This window comes from Hemitrygon akajei, chromosome 10 (genome assembly GCF_048418815.1).
Source record: "Hemitrygon akajei chromosome 10, sHemAka1.3, whole genome shotgun sequence".
NCBI classification, from domain to species: Eukaryota; Metazoa; Chordata; class Chondrichthyes; order Myliobatiformes; family Dasyatidae; genus Hemitrygon; species Hemitrygon akajei.
Window position 1 is genome coordinate 55,547,419 of NC_133133.1, and position 22,264 is coordinate 55,569,682.

General features: G+C 41.7%; 1 protein-coding gene across 2 annotated transcripts in view; it reads left to right on the top strand.

Annotated features, from left to right (window-relative positions):
- The first annotated feature begins 2,907 nt into the window (after nt 1-2,907).
- tmlhe (trimethyllysine hydroxylase, epsilon) overlaps nt 2,908-22,264 on the top strand; it is a 32,972-nt gene continuing 13,615 nt past the window's right edge. The window contains exons 1-5 of one of the 2 annotated variants that reach the window (XM_073058327.1): nt 2,908-3,133; nt 7,288-7,474; nt 10,048-10,224; nt 10,394-10,670; nt 20,126-20,245. In XM_073058327.1, the coding sequence (XP_072914428.1) occupies nt 7,291-7,474; nt 10,048-10,224; nt 10,394-10,670; nt 20,126-20,245 (758 nt within the window). In that variant the 5' untranslated portion in view covers nt 2,908-3,133; nt 7,288-7,290. Of the gene's footprint in view, nt 3,134-7,284; nt 7,475-10,047; nt 10,225-10,393; nt 10,671-20,125; nt 20,246-22,264 lie in introns of both variants that reach the window. The other variant, XM_073058326.1, reaches the window with a different exon arrangement.

Genomic DNA, 22,264 nt, shown 5'->3' on the forward strand with positions numbered 1-22,264 from the left:
GCCAATGACACAAAGCTGGGAGGCAGTGTGAAATGTCAGGAGGATGTTATGAGAATGCAGGGTGACTTGGACAGGCTAGGTGAGTGGGCAAATGTATGGCAGATGCAGTTTAATGTGGATAAATGTGAGGTTATCCACTTTGGTGGCAAGAACAGGAAGGCAGATTACTATCTAAATGGAGTCAAGTTAGGAAAAGGGGAAGTACAATGAGATCTAGGTGTTCTTGTACATCAGTCAATGAAAGCAAGCAGGCAGTGAAGAAAGCTAATGGCATGCTGGCTTTTATAACAAGAGGAATTGAGTAGAGGAGTAAAGAGGTCCTTCTGCAGCTGTACAGGGCCCTGGTGAGACCCCACCTGGAGTATTGTGTGCAGTTTTGGTCTCCAAATTTGAGGAAGGACATTCTTGCTATTGAGGGAGTGCAGCGTAGGTTCACAAGGTTAATTCCCGGAATGGCAGGACTGTCATATGTTGAAAGATTGGAGCAACTGGGCTTGTATACACTGGAATTTAGAAGGATGAGAGGGGATCTGATTGAAACATATAAGATTATTAAGGGTTTGGACACGCTGGAGGCAGGAAGCATGTTCCTGCTGATGGGTGAGTCCAGAACTAGAGGCCACAGTTTAAGAATAAGGGGTAGGCCATTTAGAACAGAGATGCGGAAAAACTTTTTCACCCAGAGATTGGTGGATATGTGGAATGTTCTGCTCCAGAAGGCAGTGGAGGCCAAGTCTCTGGATGTTTTCAAGAGAGAATTAGTTAGAGCTCTTATAGATAGCGGGGTCAAGAGATATGAGGAGAGGGCGTGAACAGGGTACTGATTGTGTATGATCAGCCATGATCTCAGTGAATGGCGGTTCTGGCTAGAAGGGCTGAATGGCCTACTCCTGCACCTACTGTCTATTGTCTATTGTTTGCTGTCCAGTCGCAAAGAAGAGAAAATCTGTGGAAGCTGGAAATCCAAGCAACACACACAACATGCTGGAGGAACTCAGCAGGCCAGGCAGCATCTATGGAAAAGAGTACACTTAATGTTTCGGGCTGTAACCCTTCACCAGGGCTGGGGGAAAAAAGACTTTTCAGTCCTAATGAAGGTGTTTGGCCAGAAACATTGACTGTACTCTTTTCCATAGGAATGTTTGGGGCCCTGGATGGAGGTGAGGGAGAAGGTGGGTGGGCTGGCAAAGCACTTTAGATGTTTGCAGGAAGAAATGCAGAGGGAGAATGGTGGAGAGGGTCGAGTGGACAAGGGAGCGATCCTTGCGGAAAGGGAAGGAGGTAAAGATGTGTTTGGTGGTAGGATCACTTTGGAGTTGGCAAAGTTGCGGAGGCTGATGTGTTAGATGCAGAGCCTCATAGGGGTGCTAGGTAAGGACAAGATGAACTGTGTTGAGGTGGTGGGACGGTGAGGTGAGTGTGGATATCCAGGAAATGGATGAGCACAGCAACAATGGTGGATAAAGGGAGCCCCCTTTCTTTGAAGAGGAGGACATCCCTGATATCCAGGTGTGGAAAGCTGCATCCTGGGAACAGATGCGGCAGAGACAAAGGAACGGAGAAAAGGGGAAAGTCCTGCTGAAGGGTCTCGACTGGAAATGGCAACTACACTTTTTCCCATAGATGCTGCCTGGCTTGCTGAGTTCCTCCAGCATTGTGTGTGTGTGTTGCTTGGGTTTCCAGCACCTGCAGATTTTCTCTTGTTTGTGAGAAAAAGGAATAGCATTTTTACAGGAGACAGGGTGTTATGCGGTATGGTAGAGATAACTGTGGTAGACTTATAAAGATGTTGATCGACAGTTTGTCTCCAGAAAGATCGACAAAGGGGAGAAAAGTATCAGAAATGGGTCAAGTGAATTAAAAACAAGAATTGCCATTGCCAAAACCAGCTTTCAAAAAATGAAACCCATCTTTACCAACAGACACATTTCTATGACAACAAGGCTGAGGCTACTAAAATGTTACATCTGGTCAATCTTGCTGTATGCTTCCGAAACAGGGACTATAACACCAACTCCAAAGAAACTTAGAAGCAACAGAAAAGTGGTTTCTTAGAAGAATGCTGAAAATATCATATAGAGATAGGTTAACTAATGAGACATAACTCCAACGTATCCATACAAAAAGATCTTTAATGAAAACATTAAATGAGAGGAAACTTAAATTCTTGGGCCATGTCATCAGAGGGGCCTGTATTGCGCTGTAGGTTTTCTATGAAAGGGAGAAATAGAATGCCTTACATTACAAGGCCGTATGCCTGGGAAACGCGGAAGAGGAAGGTAAAGAAGAAAATATATGGACACTGTGAAAGAACTAACAGATCTAAATGTGCGAGATGTCATTGACCGCCGGGAGGGACCGTTCAACGTGGAGAGCCACGATCGCCCAGTGTGTAACGCGAAGACACATGAAGAAGAAGAATTTAAGGGCAGAGTGGAAGTTAGAGGCAAAGTTAATGAAATTGACGAGCTCAGCATGGGTACATGAAACAGTTCCAATACAGTGGTCAATGTAGCGGAGGAAGAGTTGGGGAACATTACCGGGGAAGATTTGGAATGTGTAATTGTTCTACATAACCACCAAAAAGGCAGACATAGTCGGGGACCGTGCGGATCGCCACGGTAACTCTTCGAGTCTGGAGAAAGAAAGTGGGAGGAACCGTAAATTGCTGCTTTGCAGGAATTAGACTTTATGGAACATGACAGAAGGATTATTTTTAACAAAAACAGAAAATGCTGGAAACACTCAGCAGATCAGGTGGAAAAGTCAATCTTTTAGGTCGAAGACTATCGGAAAGATTTTGCCGTATTTCCAGCATCCACAGTCTTTGACTTTCATTTTCTAGAGGGATTGCTTTATTTGGTTCGCGAATTTTCCGATGTGCAAAATCGGGGAATATACATTTTAATTTAGGTGGTCTACTGGAATGTGAACTCCGCTCCGAAAAGAAAACGCCACATAGACGGGCTGGAAGAGATGGTGTTTGATTGACTGATTTTGTGATGAGTGGGCAGGGGCAAGCACGTTCTCTGACGGCGGCGATGGCTGTATATAATCGTGGGGGATGGTTGTTGTTCGTCGTCTTTATGTTAGTTGTTGCAGATAGTCTGGCGTTGGGGAGAAGTTACTGACGGTAAGAGAGTGCAATAAATATGATTATTTTGAGATATTTAAAAATTTTTAATGCAAAATGTCGGGCAGCTTAGTGAGTATGGCCCGGCTGCAGACCCCGTCCCCTGCTCCCAGTATACGTCGCCGCCGCATTGTGCTTGTATTTCTCTCCATTGAGGGAACAGTTGTTCTGGGCAAGACGCACATGAGCGACTTTGAGGAGTGGAGCTTGTATATTTTTCTGCAAGTATCGATCGATCGCAGCTCAGCTTTAAATGCTTTGTTTGAGAAGGCAACAAATATCACCGCGTCGGAGAGAAAATTTGGCACAGGGCAAAGTTGATCTGCGAGTGGACTTTGCAGTTGTCGTCGAACAGAAGGCCGCTATTAAAAATATAATTTTTCTCGTTTTAACACAGCTCCTTTTGTGGACATTTTAATGAACAGAACCCTACTTTAAAAAATCGAACATACTATGTACTTTAAACACCAGAGATATCTACTTGTTGCCATGCGTAATTTTGTTTGATTCTAATTAAATAAATGCAGGCAATCTCTTCCGTATAGAGAAACGTCCAATGAAATGTGCCAGTCAAAACAAAAATCAGATGTTACTGCATTGAAACAGCTTCAGTACACACTAGGTGGTTCGTGGCTAGGATGTGGGGAGTTTGTTTTTGTTTGATCTTATTGATTAACTAGTACAGTATTGGATATTTAGCAGCGAGTAATTCGTTATGTCAACACTTTTTTGTTATCTGTACTTTCAATGGACAGTTTTTACTGAATATGCTGCTGAGTCGAAGGAACTTGTTAAGTTTTTTTTGCATACCTGCCGTCTTGATTTTGTGTTAAATGCTGAGTAATATCTTCATCAATTAGCATTCTTCATGTGGGGAAATGTTGCAATTTAAAGTAACCTGAACAAGTCAGACATTTATTATAACCATTAAGGGCCTTGTGGGTGAGGATTTTGCAGTAGCGATGCCTAAGAATTCTAAAACTTCCTATTTTTAAAATAATTATCATCCAGGTTTGTTATTTTAGTCTGGTTGGATTTAAAGTTACGAGTAATTCAATTGCAAACGAGAAAATATGCAGATACTGGACATCGGAGCAACACACACAAAGTGCTGGAGGAACTCATAAAGCCAGGCAGCATCTAGGAAAAGAGTATACTGTAATCCACCTTTTGGCAGGACTGGAGGGGGGGAAAAGCTGAGGTGTAGATTTAAAAGGTGGGGGGGAGGGGAGTGAGAAACACAAGGTGATAGATGAAACCTGAAGGGGGAGGGATGAAGTGGAGAGCTGGGGTTGATTGGCGAAAGAGACAGAAGGCCATGGAAGGAGGGGGCAAGGAGATAAGGTGAGAGAGGGAAAGGGTATGGGAAATGGTCAGGGGGGTAGGGCGAATTTCTCCAGCATTTGCTTCTGATACAAGCTCAACTGGAAACAAATGTCTTGGTTAAACAAATGTGCAATACATTCTAATTACAATGAATTAGTTTAATAAGCAGATTTGTATTTCAGAATCAGAATCAGAATCAGACTTTAATCGCAAAGTACCTGTGCACATACAAGGAATTTACTTCCGGCAGATGTTGTCTCTCTGCTCATAACAAAAATAATGATAAATATAAATGAAAATATAGATTATACATACAGGTAGTGCAATCCAAGTAATAGTTAGCCAACAGTTAACCGGCAGTTAACTGTTCAGCAAAGTGACCGCAGTAGGGAAAAAACTTCTCCAGTGCCTATTAGTCTTAGTCTGGAGGGATCTGAAGCGCCTACCAGACGGAAGCAGATCAAACAGTCCGTGCGCAGGATGGGAGGAGTCCTTTATGATGTTCCCCGCCCTCTTCTTCAACCTGGAAGAGTACAGGTCCACAATAGAGGGCAGGGAGGCTCCAATGATGCGCTTGGCAGTCCTCACTGTGCGCTGTAGTCTGGTTCTATCCTTCTTGGTGGCGGCTCCAAACCACACAATGATGGAGGTGCACAGGACAGACTCAATGACTGCAGTGTAGAACTGCAGCACCACTTAATGACTGTGCCATAAACAGCATCATTAGGTGGTCCACCCAGTTCTCAGTCTCCTCAAGTAAGTACTAAGACCCAACAAATTCATTTTGATAAATGCTACCAAGAGTAGTAGCTGCTTGGTAGCTATGTACAAAAGTTTTTGTTTTGCCTTAGAATACAAGGTAATATAACAGTATATGACAATGCTGACAAGTTTAATGCTTTCGCCCATCCAAAGGTGACCAAAACTGAGGCTGAGGCTTGTATTAAACAGTTGCAGTCTGCATAGTGAATTTAGTTGCAAAATCCATAATTTTTAATGGTTTCATTGTAACAGAATGTTCAGGCATTTAAGAGGGTTGTGAAAAGTCAATTGCTAGGGCATGGAATGACAGTTTGCTAAAAAAGGCTAGCTTTTTTCTAAGCAGACTGGTTAAGATCATATGAAAGATACATTTTTCATTGAAGATGTATCGAAAAGTACAGCACTGGAACAGGCTCTTTGGCCCGTCACATCTCCCCCTGACCGATGCCAGATTGAATAAATCCCATTGGCCTACAAATAATTCTATTGCAGGGGTTCCCGACCTTTGTTATGCCATGGACAGAGGGGTCTGTGGACCCTAGGTTGTGAAGCCCTGCTCTGTTCACTGTCTCTTCATGCATCTTCATCGGCCAGTGGTGCAGTGGCATCAGCACTGGGCTTCAAGGCGAGTGGTCCCAGGTTCGAATCCCGCCAGCTTCTTTCCATCTGTGCTGGGTTCGGCGATGAGCTAGCAACTCAGCCTTGTGGAAAAACAGACAAACACTAAAGAAGCGGCAAGGTTGCTGCCTGATGTGGCACAGGGTGTGGAGAGGAACAACCACCACCATGCCTCAGATGTTATTATCGTACCTGCTTCTACCATTTCCCCTGGTGGTGTGTTCCAGGCATCTACCATGGTGTGTGACTACCCCATTTTATCAACATCGACTTTGCATTTCTCGTTTTAACAACACTTGGATTGTTAATCTCATGGGCCACTTGGGGAATTTAGTGCATATTTTCTGGGTTATTAGTCTGAAGTTCTGTATAATTGTGCTTTAGTTTTTTGAACATGTATTAAATACAGCTATGAATTGCAGCTTATCATCAACTGTTTGTTCCTCCACACTGATGTTTTTAAATGTAAGTAAAAGGTGATACTGCAGAGAACATAACCATTTCAGGGTAGTTAGATTTCACTGAGTGCTTTCCATTACAGCTCAGTTACATTGAACAAAGGCTTTGAAATCTGGTAATGTCATAAATTGTATTGCGATCACTTTGATTGCATTCTTGACAAGGCAAAGCATCACAAAATAATTCCCAATAAAGATCAGGAGATGGGGGAAGAGAAGGTGAAGAACACGATGGACTGAAGGAATAGGTGAACTGTTGTGTAGGGGCTTCTGAAAGTAATAAATGGAGCAAGGCAAAGATTTAGAAATAGATTCCTATGGTTAGTAACAATGGCTGAAGAGTTCGCTGCCAATGTGGAGCAAGGGAAAGGGGCAATACAAACAGGACAGAGATGAAAAATAGTTTTTTGATTTGGAAGGTAAGTATTGATCTTGGGCACATTGACTGATTTTGGGTTCAAGCAAGCATATTTCAATTAACATTTTCTTCACTTGAATATTATTTAAATGTTAAATTTTACATGTGATGTGTTTAGGTTCTGAATATTTGCACTTATTACTGCCCAACAATATTCCTTCAGTAAACCCTTAATTTAGACTAGGCCATTTATTTCTTATTGTAATAAGTTGAGGGGTACTCTAATATGATTTTACTTTTTTTCCTTTTGTTTTCATGTTGACTTAAAAATTACCAGATGATCCAAAAGCTGTGAAAGAGTTCCAGTTGCTTTGCAGAAATTCCCAAACATCATTCCCTAAAAGGCCCAGCATGAATTTTGGCCTGTCACGTAATCCTAAACACTCAAAGCAATAGGAAAACTTGCCTATATTCCTCTTGACATGTGAACAAATCGCCACTTAAAAGACTTGCATTCCATGGTCCAATCTCTGAATGTGCGTTTTGCTAACACTATGTACCTTTGGAGTAGAAAATTCTAATGTAAACTTCTTTTTCTTCTTCTTTCTGCTTCGAACCCATTCTCACAGCAGGAAATGTCTTTAAACCACTTACTGCGTCTGGGTGTCAGTGTACGGCATCTGAAAACTGATGTTCAAGGATGGAGACCATGGCAAAATTATATAAAGCAGCTTTTACCTTCAATAACTGTACGATGGTGTCATCATGGTGTTTCAGACTCTTTGAACTGTTCGTGGTTGATGCATGACAAACACTTGGGTAAGATACTAAAAGTCATTTTACTTAAGATTGGATGAAAGAATTAATACAGGTGGTTCTTGATCAGATTTTCTAAAATACCTTTTTTTTGGAATTGTAGTTCCCTCTGATCTGTAACAATTCCACTTTTCCTTTTGTACTTTTCATAGAACTTTGTAATTTAGTTTTTATTCTCTTTTAAAGGCCCCAATTTAATTCATTCTACTAACCGTCCAGGCAGAGAGTTCCAGATCTGCATGTTTTTTATTATTTGAGTGGTAACGATGTCCTGCATTTTATCTAAACTGCCATTGTTGTCTTTCTCTTTACCTGTCCTTTAGCCCCTTTTCACCTCCCCTTCACTTTGCTATATTCAAAGTGCATAGGTCACTGTACTTTCCTCACGTTCATTTTCTTGTGGGCATTTGCAGTAAATACAATGAAACACGGTAGAGTAAATGAAAAGCTACACACAGATGGACAAACAACCAATGTGCAAAAGACAACAAATTGTCCAAATACAAAAAAAAAAGAGATTTAATAAATAACGAGAGCATGAGTTATAGAGTCCTTGAAAGTGAGTCCATAGGTTGTGGAATCAGCTTAGTGTTGGGGTAAGCATTAGGACTAGGATGCCCAGACGGGGTAACAGCTTCTTCCCTCCGACTGTGACACCATCGAGTACCCTGTTGCCACCGAGGGCTCATCACTAGGATAGTGAGCTACTTACTGTTTATCTGTGTTACACTCTGCATGCGTTTTGAATTTATTTTATTAACTTGTGGTAATATTTTGTTTTGTGTACTCTGACATGTTTGGTGGATGCACCGTAGTCCAGAGGAATGGTGTTTGGTTATACGTATGTATGTATAGTCAGGCAAGAATGAACTTGAACTTGTTATCCACTCTGGTTCAGGAGCCTGATGGTTGAGGAGTATAACTGTTCTTGACCTGGTGGTGTGGACCTAAGGCTCCTGTACCTCCTTCCTGATGGCTGCAGCAAGAAGAGGGGAGTCTGCACTGTGGGGGTCCTCTATGATGGATGCTGCTTTCCTGCCACAGCATTCCTTGTAAATGTACTCAGTGGTTATTTGGTGATGGACTGGGCTGTATCCACTATCTTTTATAGGCTTTTCCATTCAAGGATATTGGTGTTTCCATATCAGGCCATGATGCAACCAGTCAATGGACTCTCCACCGTGCATCTATAGAAGTTTGTTGAAGTTTTGGATGACATGGCAAATATTTTCAAACTTTTAAGAAAGCAGAAATGATGCCATGCTTTTCTTTGTAATCGCACTTGCATGCTGGACCCAGGACAGATCCTTTGAAATGATAGCGCCAGGGAATTTAAAGTTATTGACCCTCTTCATCTCTGTTCCCCTGAGGCCTAGCTCATGGGCCTCTGGATTCCTCCTCCTGAAGGCAATAATCAGCTCCTTGGTCTTGCTGACATTGAGTGAGAGGCCTTTGTGGCACCATTCAGCCAGATTTTCAATCTCCCTCCTATATCACCTTTGATTCGGCCCACAACTGTGGTGTTGTCAGTAAATTTAAATGGCATTGGAGCTGTACTTGGCTTCACAGTCATAAGTACAAAGTGAGTAGAGCAGGGAGCTAAGCACACAGCCTTGTGGTGCACCTGTGCTGATGGGGATCGTGAAGGAAATGTTACACGTACAACACACTGGAGGAACTCAGCAGGTTGAGCAGCATCCATGGAAACAAGCAGTCAACGTTTCGGGCCGAGACCCTTCGTCTGTGCTTATGGTGAGCGTGGAGGAGATGTTGCCAATCCATATTGCCTGGTGTCAGCTAGTGAGGAAATTGAAGATCCATTTGCATAGGGAGGTACTGAGGCCAGGCCTTGGAACTTAGAGGATAGTGTTGAATGCTGAGCTGTTGTCAATGAAGAGAATCTTGATCTATGCACCTTTATTGTCAGCTGAGTGAAAGGTCAATGAAATGGCATCTGTTGTTGATCTGTTGTGTTAGTAGGCAGTTTGGAATGGAGCTGGGCTGCTCCTCAGGCAGGAGTTGTACTTTAGGACCAAATTATCAGTGAATGTGAGTGCTACTGAATGATAATCATTGAGGCAAGCTATCATGTTCTTCCTGGGCACTGGTATAATTGATGCCTTCTTGAAGTGGTGGGTACCTCAGATTGCTGAAGCAAGGTTGAAGATACCTGTAAACATGTCCTCAGTAGCATTGGTCTTTAGTACTTGGCCAGGTATGCATCTGGGCCCAGTGCCTCTGTAGGTTCACCCTTGTGCTCTCATGTTTGCCTTAGGGGCTGAGATTACAGGGTTGTTGAGGGCTGTGAGGGTTCACCAAGGTGCCTCCATGTTCTTTCAGTCAAAGTGAGCATAAAAGGCAGTGAGCTTGTCTGTAAGTGAGACCTTTGGTGACATTTATGCTGCTTGGTTTTGCTTTGTAAGAGGCAATGGCATTCTAAACTTGCCAAGTCTTGCTGTGAGTAAAACTGTGAAGTGAGACAATATCTGCATTTATTTAACTGGTATCTGAATGAATCTACCTAGGTGGGTGGTGTAGAAGGATAATTAGAGTTAATCCTATTATTACTCTTACAGAATTGAAGTATTCTGATTTGGTGATGCGTTTTGATTATGTCTGGCTCCGGGATCATTGCCGCTCTGCATCATGTTTCAACTCAAAAACCAATCAACGGAGCCTAGATACAGCCCAAGTGGATTTGGCTATCAAGCCAATAAACATACGTTCAGATAATGATACTATCTACATAACTTGTGAGTTGCTCTTTCAGTATATGGTTTTCCTTTCAGTTATATATTTTTTCATTACTGGAAAAGCTTCATCCTCTCTCTAGAATGAATTTAACTTGAAATTCTCAGTACTTTATAATACAGTAACTTCATGCATTTAACTAATTTGACATATTTCTTGTTTCACTTGTAGGGCCAGATAATCATATGACCAAGTATGGGTTGTCATGGTTGGTAAAACATTCATTTGAAGCCCAGAAACAGACTGTTCAAAAGCGCATTCTTTGGAATGCTGCTGTTTATAAAGAAGCACAGATGCCTTATATTACTTATAATGCTGTGATGGAATCTGATGAGGAACTAAAACGTTTCTTGGAGACCTTCCTGCTTTATGGAGTCAGTTTTATTGAAGAAGTTCCTGTGAGCATTGAGGCAACAGAAGCTGTAGCTTTGCGTGTTGGCTTGATCAGGTAACATTTTTTCATATGAATGGTTTTGTTTCTTTTTGGCATGTTTTTGAAGCTTGGCAAGTCCCCAGGATGATCACAGTACAAACAGTAATTAGTTATGATTTGAGGGTATGTGGTGATTGGAGTCATCCCCACAAATGTCAGCCATGTTGATATTGTATCCTATTTGTGTCTAGTTATGATTTTTGCTATCCACAAAGTATTTTGGGAGATCCTAAGTACATAACCAATAAATCATAATTTGCAGAAATTGAAGATTACACCTTGGAATCATAACTCCTCTCAATATTTTTATCTACTGTGTTCCTGATAATCCTTGCCTCTTGACTAACCCAACCCTCTCTACAAATTAAAATAAACTTGTTTCCCTTCACTTCCCCCAAAAATTTTCACCAAAGGGCTTTTGACATGAAACATCAACCATCTCTTTCTAGATATTGCTTGACTATCTTGAGTGTTTCCAGCATTTTTAAGATTTTTACTCCTCATGTATGTGAAGAATGTAAGAAATAAAGTCAATTCAATTCAATTCATTGATGCACAAACTCCTGAAAAGACTGATGTTGAAAAGGGAGAAAACACTTCTAGGGCCATAATGAACATAAATATGGCTAAAGGAACAGGTAACTCAAAAGATTGAACAGAAAAATATAGCAACTGGTTGTAAGATACAAGTTTCTGATTTAAAACTAACATACAAAAAAACTGGAAAAAATTATTTTTAATTAATTGTATCATTATTAAACAGTAGAGAGGTGGGTAGCTCCATGAATTAGCTGGAAGTCTCATGGAAGTAAAAAGGTTTATATTTTAAAAAAAGACAAACTACCAATTAATTGAGCAACATTCTGTATGTTAATGAAGTACAGAGCAAATTAGAACACTACCAATGCTCGGAAGTAGGCTTGTTGGTTGGAGTCTACCGTGGATGTTGCGTCTGTGATGAGCATGCCAGGGAAGGACAATATGGAGAACAAGCCGTTGCCCATGGAGCAGACTCTCTCTCTCCATGGATGAGTCCAAAGGCACAGCAGAGTTTGGCACCAGCGAAGTACCAATCAGCGTTAAATTCAACGTAGGACTGCAACCCTGGATTTTTACTCGGTGTTTACTTCCGAATCCTCCCCCCATGAGTTGGTATAACCGCAAGGGAGCAGATGTTTGAGATCAGTGTTTTCCTTCTTGATGAGCTGCCAACCACAGCTGACAAGCCCCATTTGCTGGAAGCGATTGGTTTTAAGTTGCCAGTAATCTCCCTTTGCCCCTTCTCCTGTCAGTAGAAACTGTTCTGGCAGGCTTAGTAGCTAAACCGCACATGAAGGCCAGGAGCAGGACTTGGTCAGAGGCTGTTGGAGGTGCACAGCATTTGGGGCATTTACTAGGTATTCGGAGCTTTTCCCTGCTATCACCCAGGCCTACAACAACCTTAAGGAGCCAACTACCAGTGCTATTACAGTACTATAAAAGTGTGTATTAGTTTTTGATGGAGGAACTTATTCAGTGTACGCTGCTGTGTATGGGTGTCTGGAGTGGGATAGCACCTCTGAAGGGGCTTGTTGTGTCCATTTTGGGGCAGCTCCTCACCTTTGGTCCCTTATGGTCACCAGGCTCTCCCCTTTGGCTCCAAGTAGCTGTTTGCGTATAACAGCAGCCACACCTTGGTACAGCGTTTTGACAGGAGGACTAAACCAGGTGAGGGTAGCCGGTGGCCTCGTACCCCGGTGAGAAAGGAACATGCTTGTACCATGGATGAGTCCAAAGGCACAGCAGAGTTTGGCATCAGCGGAGTACCAGTCAGCGTTAAATTCAACATAGGACTGCAACTCTGGATTTGAGTGTGAGTCACCTCTAGCTGACTGGGCAGGTGAGATCAACATTAAGATCCAGCGGCCAGGAAGGTGGTTCTGCGATGTTTCAGGGAGAGCAGAGGGTATGATGAGGTACAGGAGAAGTCATGGTTGTCCAATGCAAACAAGGAAGACCCCAGTTTGTGATGACTATTCATACTACTGGACCCAGATGTCCAAGGTTGAGAGTGGATCTGTTCCAATGCAACAGCTTTGCTTTACAAACACTCCTGCACAGGTTACACTGTCATCGTCGGATAGGACAGACAACAAACACACTGCTGAGTTCTTTTAGATGACTGTAAATGAACAAAATCAGTATATACACCTAGCACAGATAATGGATTGTCTTCATACAAAGCTTTTGACATTTGCATCCTCCAACTCTTCATTTGCATTGTAACATTTAAGATGATTGTCGATATATCTTCAAATTCTTTGTAGTTTTTAACCTGAAGTAGTGAAATTTGGTTCAGTTTCACACCTGGCCATTTCTGGCATTTCCAAGCCTAAATACTTGAAACCACAGTGAGCAAAACAATTCCAGACATCCACCTCTCCCGGAAGTTCCGGGAATCTCCCGCATATTGATAGCGGCTCCCTGACGCCCGCAAATTATATACAATATCCCAGAAATCGATTTTTTTTTGAGAGTGAATGGGGGGGGGGGGGAGAGAGACAGACAGACAGAGTGAGTGACAGACATAGCGAGAGAGTGACAGAGCGAGCATCCTGATTGGTCTCTCTTTGTGCTAAGTAGACCTATCAGTTTTCTCTGTGGATGGGCTTTACATTCGACCTCTCTCTTTCATTGTCCATCAGTTTAGTTTAGTGTCCTGCAGCACCATGGCAGAGCGTTCCAAAAAAAAAAGAGAATTTAAAATATACTTCACTCCAGACTACACTAAAGTGTACCATTGCCTAATAGGGGTCAAAAATAATGACAGTGTTGCTCGCTGCACTGTTTGCAACAGTGACTTTTCTATTGCCCATGGTGGGTTAAATGACTGTAAAAGACATGTTACGGTAAGTGTAACAGGTATCATTCATTCATTAGCATAGCTAATGTTATTTAAACTTGCTGGCTAGCTGCTGAGGAGCTACTCTATTGAGAAAAGTTCCAAATGGAGAGGAGACCCAAAACAGTTTCAAGAGTTCTGCAATGTTGCCCAGCAGAGAGTACGAAAGCATTGTCCTGTACGCTGGCTTTCTTTAGGAAAAGGTTTGGACCATCTGCTCCACCAGTGGCTAGCCTTTATTTCATATTTTGAGCCAAAGAGTGAGAATCAGAAGTCATCACATATTCAGAAAGGGCTGAAAGACCCCCAAATGAAAATATACACATGCTTTCTCTATAATGTCACACAATGTTTTGACAAATTTAGTTTGATTTTTCAAAACAAGGCACCTATCCTCTTAAGTTGGATCAGAGTGTAGAAGAGCTCCTGCATGACATAGCAAGCAGATTTATTGAGCCAAAGGTATTCAGGGAACAGAGCAGAGCATTCAGGAGATAGATGTGAGCAACCGTGAAATTCACCGCCCAGATGAAGAGCTTTTTACTGGGTACCTGGCAAGGAGGCAGTTGCTAAGCGAGGAAGCACAAGAGATCCCCCTTACAAGACAAAGCAGTTCTTCAAAGATGCCAGAGCAGTCTGTGTCAGGAGCTTTCAAAAAATCTTGGAGAAGTTCCCAATGAGAGACCAAATCTTGAAAAATCTGTCAGTGGTCAATACAGAGAGCCAAGATGAGGTGAATCCAGAGCAGGTTTTGACTTTGGCAGAGAGATTTCCAAATGTAATCAAGGCAGATGCAAGAGAACAGCTCCACTTGGAAATCCTGGATTATATCTCAACTAACCTTGAAGGACTGGTGCCAAACTACAAAAGTTTGCCAGTTGACGAGTTCTGGGGGAAGCTGTCCAAAGTAAAATCTGTGAGCACAGGGCAGTTGCGATTCAAAGAGCTCTGCCAGTTGATGAAGCTGCTTTTGGTGCTGCCAAATTCTAATTGTGATGTAGAAAGGGCATTCAGCATGGTGTGTCACATTAAGACAGAATTCTGAAGTCAGCTGTCTCACAAAACACTTGTGAATCTGATGTCCTGCAAAATTAACAAATTCATTGACACAGACTGCTATGAGGTTGAGACTTTTGGCAAAACGCTCAAATCTGCCAAGCAAGCCACATCACAGTACAAGGAAAGTTTGCAAAAGAAATAGAAAAACTATTTGCATTAGCATTGAGACTGCCAACAAAATACTCAACAAGGAATATATATGTAGCATCCGTGCCCCCAATTTACCCCCGTTCACCTAGGGTGAACCGCCGTCGCCCTGCCAATAATGCAATACTTCCGTGTAAGTACAGTGTAATACCCCCCCAGTACACACTCGCAACACAAAAATCAGACAATACACCAAAGGCAAATAAATAATTGCAACTTTATAGTTATTTCTTAGTGATGGGTTAGTAGAAACAGATAACCTAAAGGTGCCAAATCAGTAAGTTTATCAGTTTGTGCACATAATATTTTAATATGTTGGAGCTCACGCCTCCGGTTCCATCCACAACGACCTCCTGAGCCTTCGGCCACAATCCAAACCGCCGATGTCCAGTATCCGTTGCTCTGGAACCGCTGTCCGTTCTCACACGTTCGTCCTCCTCGCTCGCCTCCCGAAAGAGACGGCGAATTCCCGCTCAGCTTACGCATACCAGATAGCATAACAATTCTCCATTGGTTAGTTGCCCCTCCCCATTATCTGCAGTCATAACCCAAACATTCCAGACACAGAAACCCATTACAGCATTACAGAGAAGCCATTTCATTATAACAATACAGAGAAGCCATTTTGTTAGCCTGAACATTTAACACCACAGTTACTGGTACTGAGAGCCCTACATATATGGTTTCAATATATGATCAAATAAATTGTTGTGTTCTTTCATAATCAAATGTCCTGTATAAATACACCCTTGGTGGTTGAGCGGGGGGTGGGGGGGTGGTGCTTCCTCCCTGAAATGACTTTTTGCAGGGTGGGATGTTTGCAATTCTAAGTTGTCTTAATGCTTATTTCTCGCCAACCATCAGTAACAAAAATCACTGCTTTTTCAACACAGATGTGTGCAGCTGACTCTTATTTTAAAAACGGTTTGCTCTGAGCACAGTGTAGTGTCTAAATGAGCCTGACACTGGATAGAAACTGTTTGGCAACAATTTTCTGTCCCAATTAAGCGGCATAGTGTCCCACATAAACAAAGGGAATCTTGGCTACTTTCTCAATTAGATTTTGGTTCTATAAGAGTTGTTCGAAATAAGTGATTTCCCTGATTAACTGATGGACCAATTAACCAGAATCCATTGTATTTGAGTTGCTGAAAACATTGAAGCCCCCTTGTACATGTGTTTGGATACAAGGAATGAATGTGGTACCTCTGCCTTGTTTATTATGTTGTTTTCCAGTTGCAGACGGGTAATTTGAAGATCCACATGGTAGGAGACATGTACAGTAGCATGCAAAAGTTTGGGCACTCCTGGTCAAAATTTCTGTTACTGTGAATAGCTAAGCGAGTAAAGGGTGACCCGATTTCCAAAAGGCATAAAGTTAATGATGACAATTTCTTTAATATTTTAAGCAAGATTACTTTTTTATTTCCATCTTTTACAGTTCCAAAATAACAAAAGAGAAAAAAGTCCCGAATTAAAAGTTTGGGCACCCTGCATGGTCAGTACTTAGTGACATCCTCTTTGACAAGTATCACAGCTTGTAAACACTTCCCGTAGCCAGCTAAGAGTCTTCCAATTCTTGTTTGGGGGATTTTTGCCCATTCTTCCTTGCAAAGGGCTTCTAGTTCTGTGAAGTTCTTGGGTCATCTTGCACGCGCTGTTATTTTGAGGTATATCCACAGATTTTCAATGATGTTTAGGTCGGGGGACTGTGAGGGCCGTGGCAAAACCTTCAGCTTGCACCTCTTGAGGTAGGCCATTGTGGATTTTGAGGTGTGTTTAGGATCATTATCCTGTTGTAAATGCCATCCTCTTTTCATCTTCAGCATTTTTACAGACAGTGTGATGTTTGCTTCCACAATTTGTTGGTATTTGCTGGCATTCTCTCCTCTATCAGTGAAATGTTCCCAGTGCCACTGGCTACAACACAAGCCCAAAGCATGATCGATCCAAACCCCCCCCCCCCCCCCCCAACAGTTGGAGGCGTGTTCTTTTCATGAAATTCTGCACCCTTTTTTCTCCAAACATACCTTTGCTCATTGTGGCCAAAAAGTTCTATTTTAACTTCATCAATCCACAGGACTTGTTTCCAAAATGCATCAGACTTGTTTAGATGTTTCTTTGCAAACTTCTGACGCTGAATTTTGTGGTGAGGATGCAGGGAAGGTTTTCTTCTGATGACTCTTCCATGAAGGTCATATTTGTGCAGGTGTTGCTTCACAGTAGAACAGTGCACCACCACTCCAGAGTCTGTTAAATCTTCCTGAAGGTCTTTTGCAGTCAAACAGGAGTTTTGATTTGCCTTTCTAGCAATCCTACGAGCAGTTTTCTCGGAAAGTTTTGTCTTCCAGACCTCAATTTGACCTCCACCATTCCTGTTAACTACCATTTCTTAATTACATTACGAACTGAGGAAATGGCTACCTGAAAACACTTTGCTATCTTCTTGTAGCCTTCTACTGCTTTGTGGGCATCATTTATTTTAATTTTCAGAGTGCTAGGCAGCGGCTTAGAGGAGCCCATCCATGGCTGCTGATTGTTGGGACAAAGTTTGAGGAGTCTGTGTATTTATAAAGCTTTGACATTTGCCTCACCTGGCCTTTCCTAATGATGACTGTGAACAAGCCATAGCCCTAACAAGCTAATTAAGGTCTGAGACCTTGGTAAAAGTTTTCTGAGAGCTGAAATATTTTGGGGTGCCCAAACTTTTGCATGGTGCTCCTTTGCTTTTTTCACTTTAAAATTGTACAACAATAATATACTAATCTTGCTTAAAATGTTGAAAAGAATGTTTCATCTTTAACTTTATGACTTTTGGAGATCAATTCATCTTCTACTCACTTAACTATTCACAGTAACAGAAATTTTGACAGGGGTGCCCAAACTTTTGCATGCCTCTGTACCTATTTTCTGTCCCTATTTATTTTGTGGCACATTTATTCTGGTAATCTGTCACATGGGTTGGGGTGTAGTGAAAGTAAATGAGTATAGTTACGTACTCCCACTTGGCGTTGGTTGTTTAGTGGATTAAACCATGGGGAATGATGTTTGTTTTTGTTGACCATTATTTGGGGTGTTATGGAACACTAACTAGATTGCTAACTTTGGTTAAATACCTAAAGAACAGTAATTCTGATAACACTAATTAGAACGCTTAAGATTGCTATATTGCTAATTTAGTGGCACACAGACCTCCCTTGATACCCCTGACCCCCCCTTACCCCCATCCCTATCTATTATTTTAGTCTGGTTCTCTTTCTCTCTCTTTTTTTCCCCCCTCACTATAATCTCCCCCCAGCCCTACCTCTCTTTGTTTTATTCCCCATAATTCTCCACCTTCCCCCAGCCCATTTCCCTCCAGCCTATCACTTCCCAGCTCTCTACTTCATCCCTCCCCCCACTTCTTATCCCCTCTCCACCATCCCATGTTACTTCACTCCTGATTAAGGGTTTCGGCCTGAAACGTCGTTATTACCTCCTCCCATAGATGCTGTCTGGCCTGCTGAGTTCTGCCAGCATTTTGTGTTTTTATTGCTAATTTAGTTTTGTTTTTATCACTATAAGATCATTCATCTTTGCTGCCTTTGTAATAAAGGATTAAAAGTACCTTTATCAATTTGTAAATTCATTATTTGTCCTTAACTGACATCACCCCTTGCAGTGCAAGTATACTTTGTAACCAATATTGCCACCACTGCTGTCCTTCCTGTCATGGCACATATAATTCACTCTGGGATTACATCTGGGCTTGCATCTCCTATGCATTTTAAACTGTCTTGTGTGACTCCTGTGTTTCTCTAATCATCCTATTTCTAAATGATATTTGTTTTTTTAAGAAGCTCCCCTGTGCACCTACTGGTACTCTTCTCTGCCAAATAATTTAAACTTTCCGATGGGAATTCTGAGGTGCAACTATTCAATCTGAACAAATCCTTCCATTCTAAAGACTGGTTCTACTGCCCAAGGAATTGAAAGATCTTCTGCATTTTATCCAGCTTGCATATGAACTATTGTACCTTTTTATTTTACTCCTATGCTCCAGAGCTTTGACATTAGGAATTGTTAATTGATCCTGCAAGATTAAGAATGAGTGGCATGCTGATTTTATTGGTTCTAAGAGGCCAATTTTGAAATGGCTGACTCTTCAAAAGATGTAGTGGGTGATGGTTGGATGGATGCAGCAACTTGTGAGAGGGAGTGGGGGTGGGAGGGGACTATTCTGTCAAGCAATACTCTAAATACATGGACTCCAGCTTTTTGATTTCATCCTGAACCTACTTTGTGCCATGATTTCTAGGAGTTGGTAGTTGTGCTGAATATCTGAAAGGAAGCCTTAAAACGCATCCTTGAATCTTTTCCTTGATGACCTGGTAATCTGTTCATCTTCACTCCATATCTGCTTTGACATCGGACATGGGGAATAATCTAAAGATCAATTTCTTTCACTGTGCTGTGCTTTAACATGCTACTCTTGAAATTATTTGCCACCCTCTCAATTTTTTTTACACCGTAATTCTTGATCTTTCTGAGTTGGATTGCCGAAGAGTACATTTGAAATTTTATACTTCATAGTTCAGCCACTTAGCCTGTAGTGCAATGTGTGTTCCCTCACTTGTGTTTCAAGATCCAATTGCCCTCCAATGAATCAGTGCCAAGATTGTTGATGTATTAATATTCTGAAGGATTCCTACGCTGTCTGCTTTCTAATCTTATCATCTGTATCATCATGGTACATATGCTGTGTGACTATCTAATATATTAGTTATAGATTTAATAACCTCCTGTGTTCCTTGCATATCAAGCACTACCTGGAACAAGAAATTCTCAAGCTTCTCAGATGTCCTGCAATGAGTCCAGATGTTTCTTGCCCCACATCTTGAATTTGAGCAGTTGTTATTATCTCCTGTAACATGGTTGTCTTGGAAACTTTGAAACAGCATCATATTCTCACACAGCTTGAATTGAACGTAGCATGTCTTGGCTGTGCAAGTAATTTCCGAATACCATTTGTTTTAATCAATTACTTCTATAGTATTAATAGTCATGATTATGCAATTAAAATCTAGTTGGTTTTCTCTATGACTTCATTATACTGTTAGACCATCTTTTTGATTATCTGTTCTCTGGGCTGTGGACTTAACAAAAATGCTAAACTGGAGGCAGGGAGGAGGTGCATCTGCAGGCAGAAGAAGGAGGTCTTGTTTTCTGTGATCTGGTAGGTCAATGGTCTTAAACATAAATATCTCATGAGTAATTCCAGCAGTTCTGCTTTTTGTGCAAATGCTGAAAAATTGAAATACTTAGATTTTAAAATTTTTCATTAGAACTTAATATTAAACTTTCTTCCAATATGTTGAGCATAGCTGTAACTTTCTCGCTCTAGGGAGTCCATTTATGGCCGCATGTGGGAGTTTACTTCTGACTTCTCGCGTGGTGACACTGCTTACACAAAAATGGCACTTGATCGGCATATAGACACGACTTATTTTCAGGAACCTTGTGGGTATGTGTTTTACTTGATTTTTTAAAAAATGATAAATGCTTTTGTCACCCACTACTAAGATTGGAGGCAGCTGTTATGCTGTGTTTTTCAATTATCAATCCAACTATCAAGGCTTAAAGGAAGTGACTACAAAAAAAAGGTTCTAATTGGCTGTTGAATTTTTCTATTTCTATGTAAAATGTGAAATTTTGTTTCTTGATTCCATATTAAATTCCAGTAGATTCTCACAGTATGTTTCTTCTTTCAAGATAAATGTATACTGTACCGTATAGCCTACAATATAATAAGGGTCTACTTTGTTTTAGTAACACATCGTTGCATGTGCTTTTAGGCGCATATTGATCTGTACATGTGTGTCGAGTTCGGATTTCTGCCAGTAAGAACCATGAAACTTAGCTCCTGTCTCCAACATTTTTATTAATAGCATTGTTGTGTAACCAGGCCACATACACAACAAATTGGCGACAAGGTTAATGAACCTACATCTTTTCGGAATGCTGGGTTTTAGTTGATAATGACACTCGGAAGAAGAGCAAAAGGAACGAGCCAAGGAGCAGGAGGAGGAGGCAGAGCATGGCCACGAGTCCAATGGAAGCAGGAGCACAGCTGCGGTAGGAAACGTCGGGAGACCGAGACACAGTCGGAGAAGCAGCACGTCCAGGCGAGACCACAGCCGGCGCTGATCCCCAGGGGCTGAGGGTCTGCCTGCCCCAGAAGGGAGGTAAAAAGGAGTGACACACACATCTAGATGGAGTGCACTTGTGGCACTAGCAAAAAGGACATGTGAGTCAAAAAGAAAACAAGGGGAAAACGGGCAAAATTAACATAACAGATGGTGATGATTGGAACCATTACAGCACTTGATAGTGGCATTGAAGACTGGGCAACTTACATTGAAAGAGTGGAGTTATATTGTGATGCTAACGGTGTTAATGATGAAAAGAAAGCCAGCGTCTTAAGGCTGACTTATACTTGTGCGTAGCATCTATGGCGTAGGTAGTGTGTACCCTACCCTGTAGGATGATGTGCACCTCCCCAAAAAATCAACTCACGCGTCGCAGTGACGCAGACCGCAACAACTGTGATTGGTCTGCTTGGTAGCATCGCATTTCCTCGTACGCATTTCCGATTGCTTCTTCTCCGCCATGTCTGTACACCGATGCGAAACAGATAAGCAAATCATCAAATCTACCTGCCGACATGCAAAAATATTTGAAATGCATTTCCTCATCCATGTTTCTCACAAACAATCTCAACACAGTGGCATAGAAACCCCTCCGCCAACTAGCGTTTTGGCACACACCAACGCATGCTTGCTATAGCGTAGAGTGACACAGAAGCGAAAATCAGGGCTACAGCATAGGCTGCGGCGTAGCCCATACACACAAGTATAAATCAGCTTTTACTCAGTGTTATGGGAGCAAAAACATATGGGCTGCTATGGAGGTTGTTAACTCCTGAAAAACCAGCTGACAAAACGTTCAAGCAAAGAGTAGACACTCTCCAACAGCATTTAAACCCCAAACCACTAGTCATTGCTGAAAGATTTAAATTTCACTAATGGAATCAGAGCAAAAATGAATATTGTGCAAATTATCAGAACATTGTCAATTTGGAGCTGGTCTTTCGAATGCATTGAGGGACAGGATAGTGTGTGGCATGCACTGTGAAACCACACAGAAGAAGTTCCTATGTGAAAAAGATCTTACATTAGAGAAGGCGCTAAACATTGCAATATCAACAGAAAATAGCAGCACAGAGTGCTTCACAGATACAAAAAAAAATTCTGGAATATGCTACGAATAAAATGTCACTGAACAGAAATGAAGGAAAGAAATGTTACCATTGTGGGAACATGTCACATGACCCTGATGACTGTGTTGGTTTAAAGACAAAGAATGCAGAAACTGTGGCAAACAGGGCCACGCTGGCAGAGTATGCAAAGCTAGTAAACAGCAGAAAAAAGACAAAATACAGTGCAACAAGAAACCCCAGAAAGGAAAATACAACAATGTACAC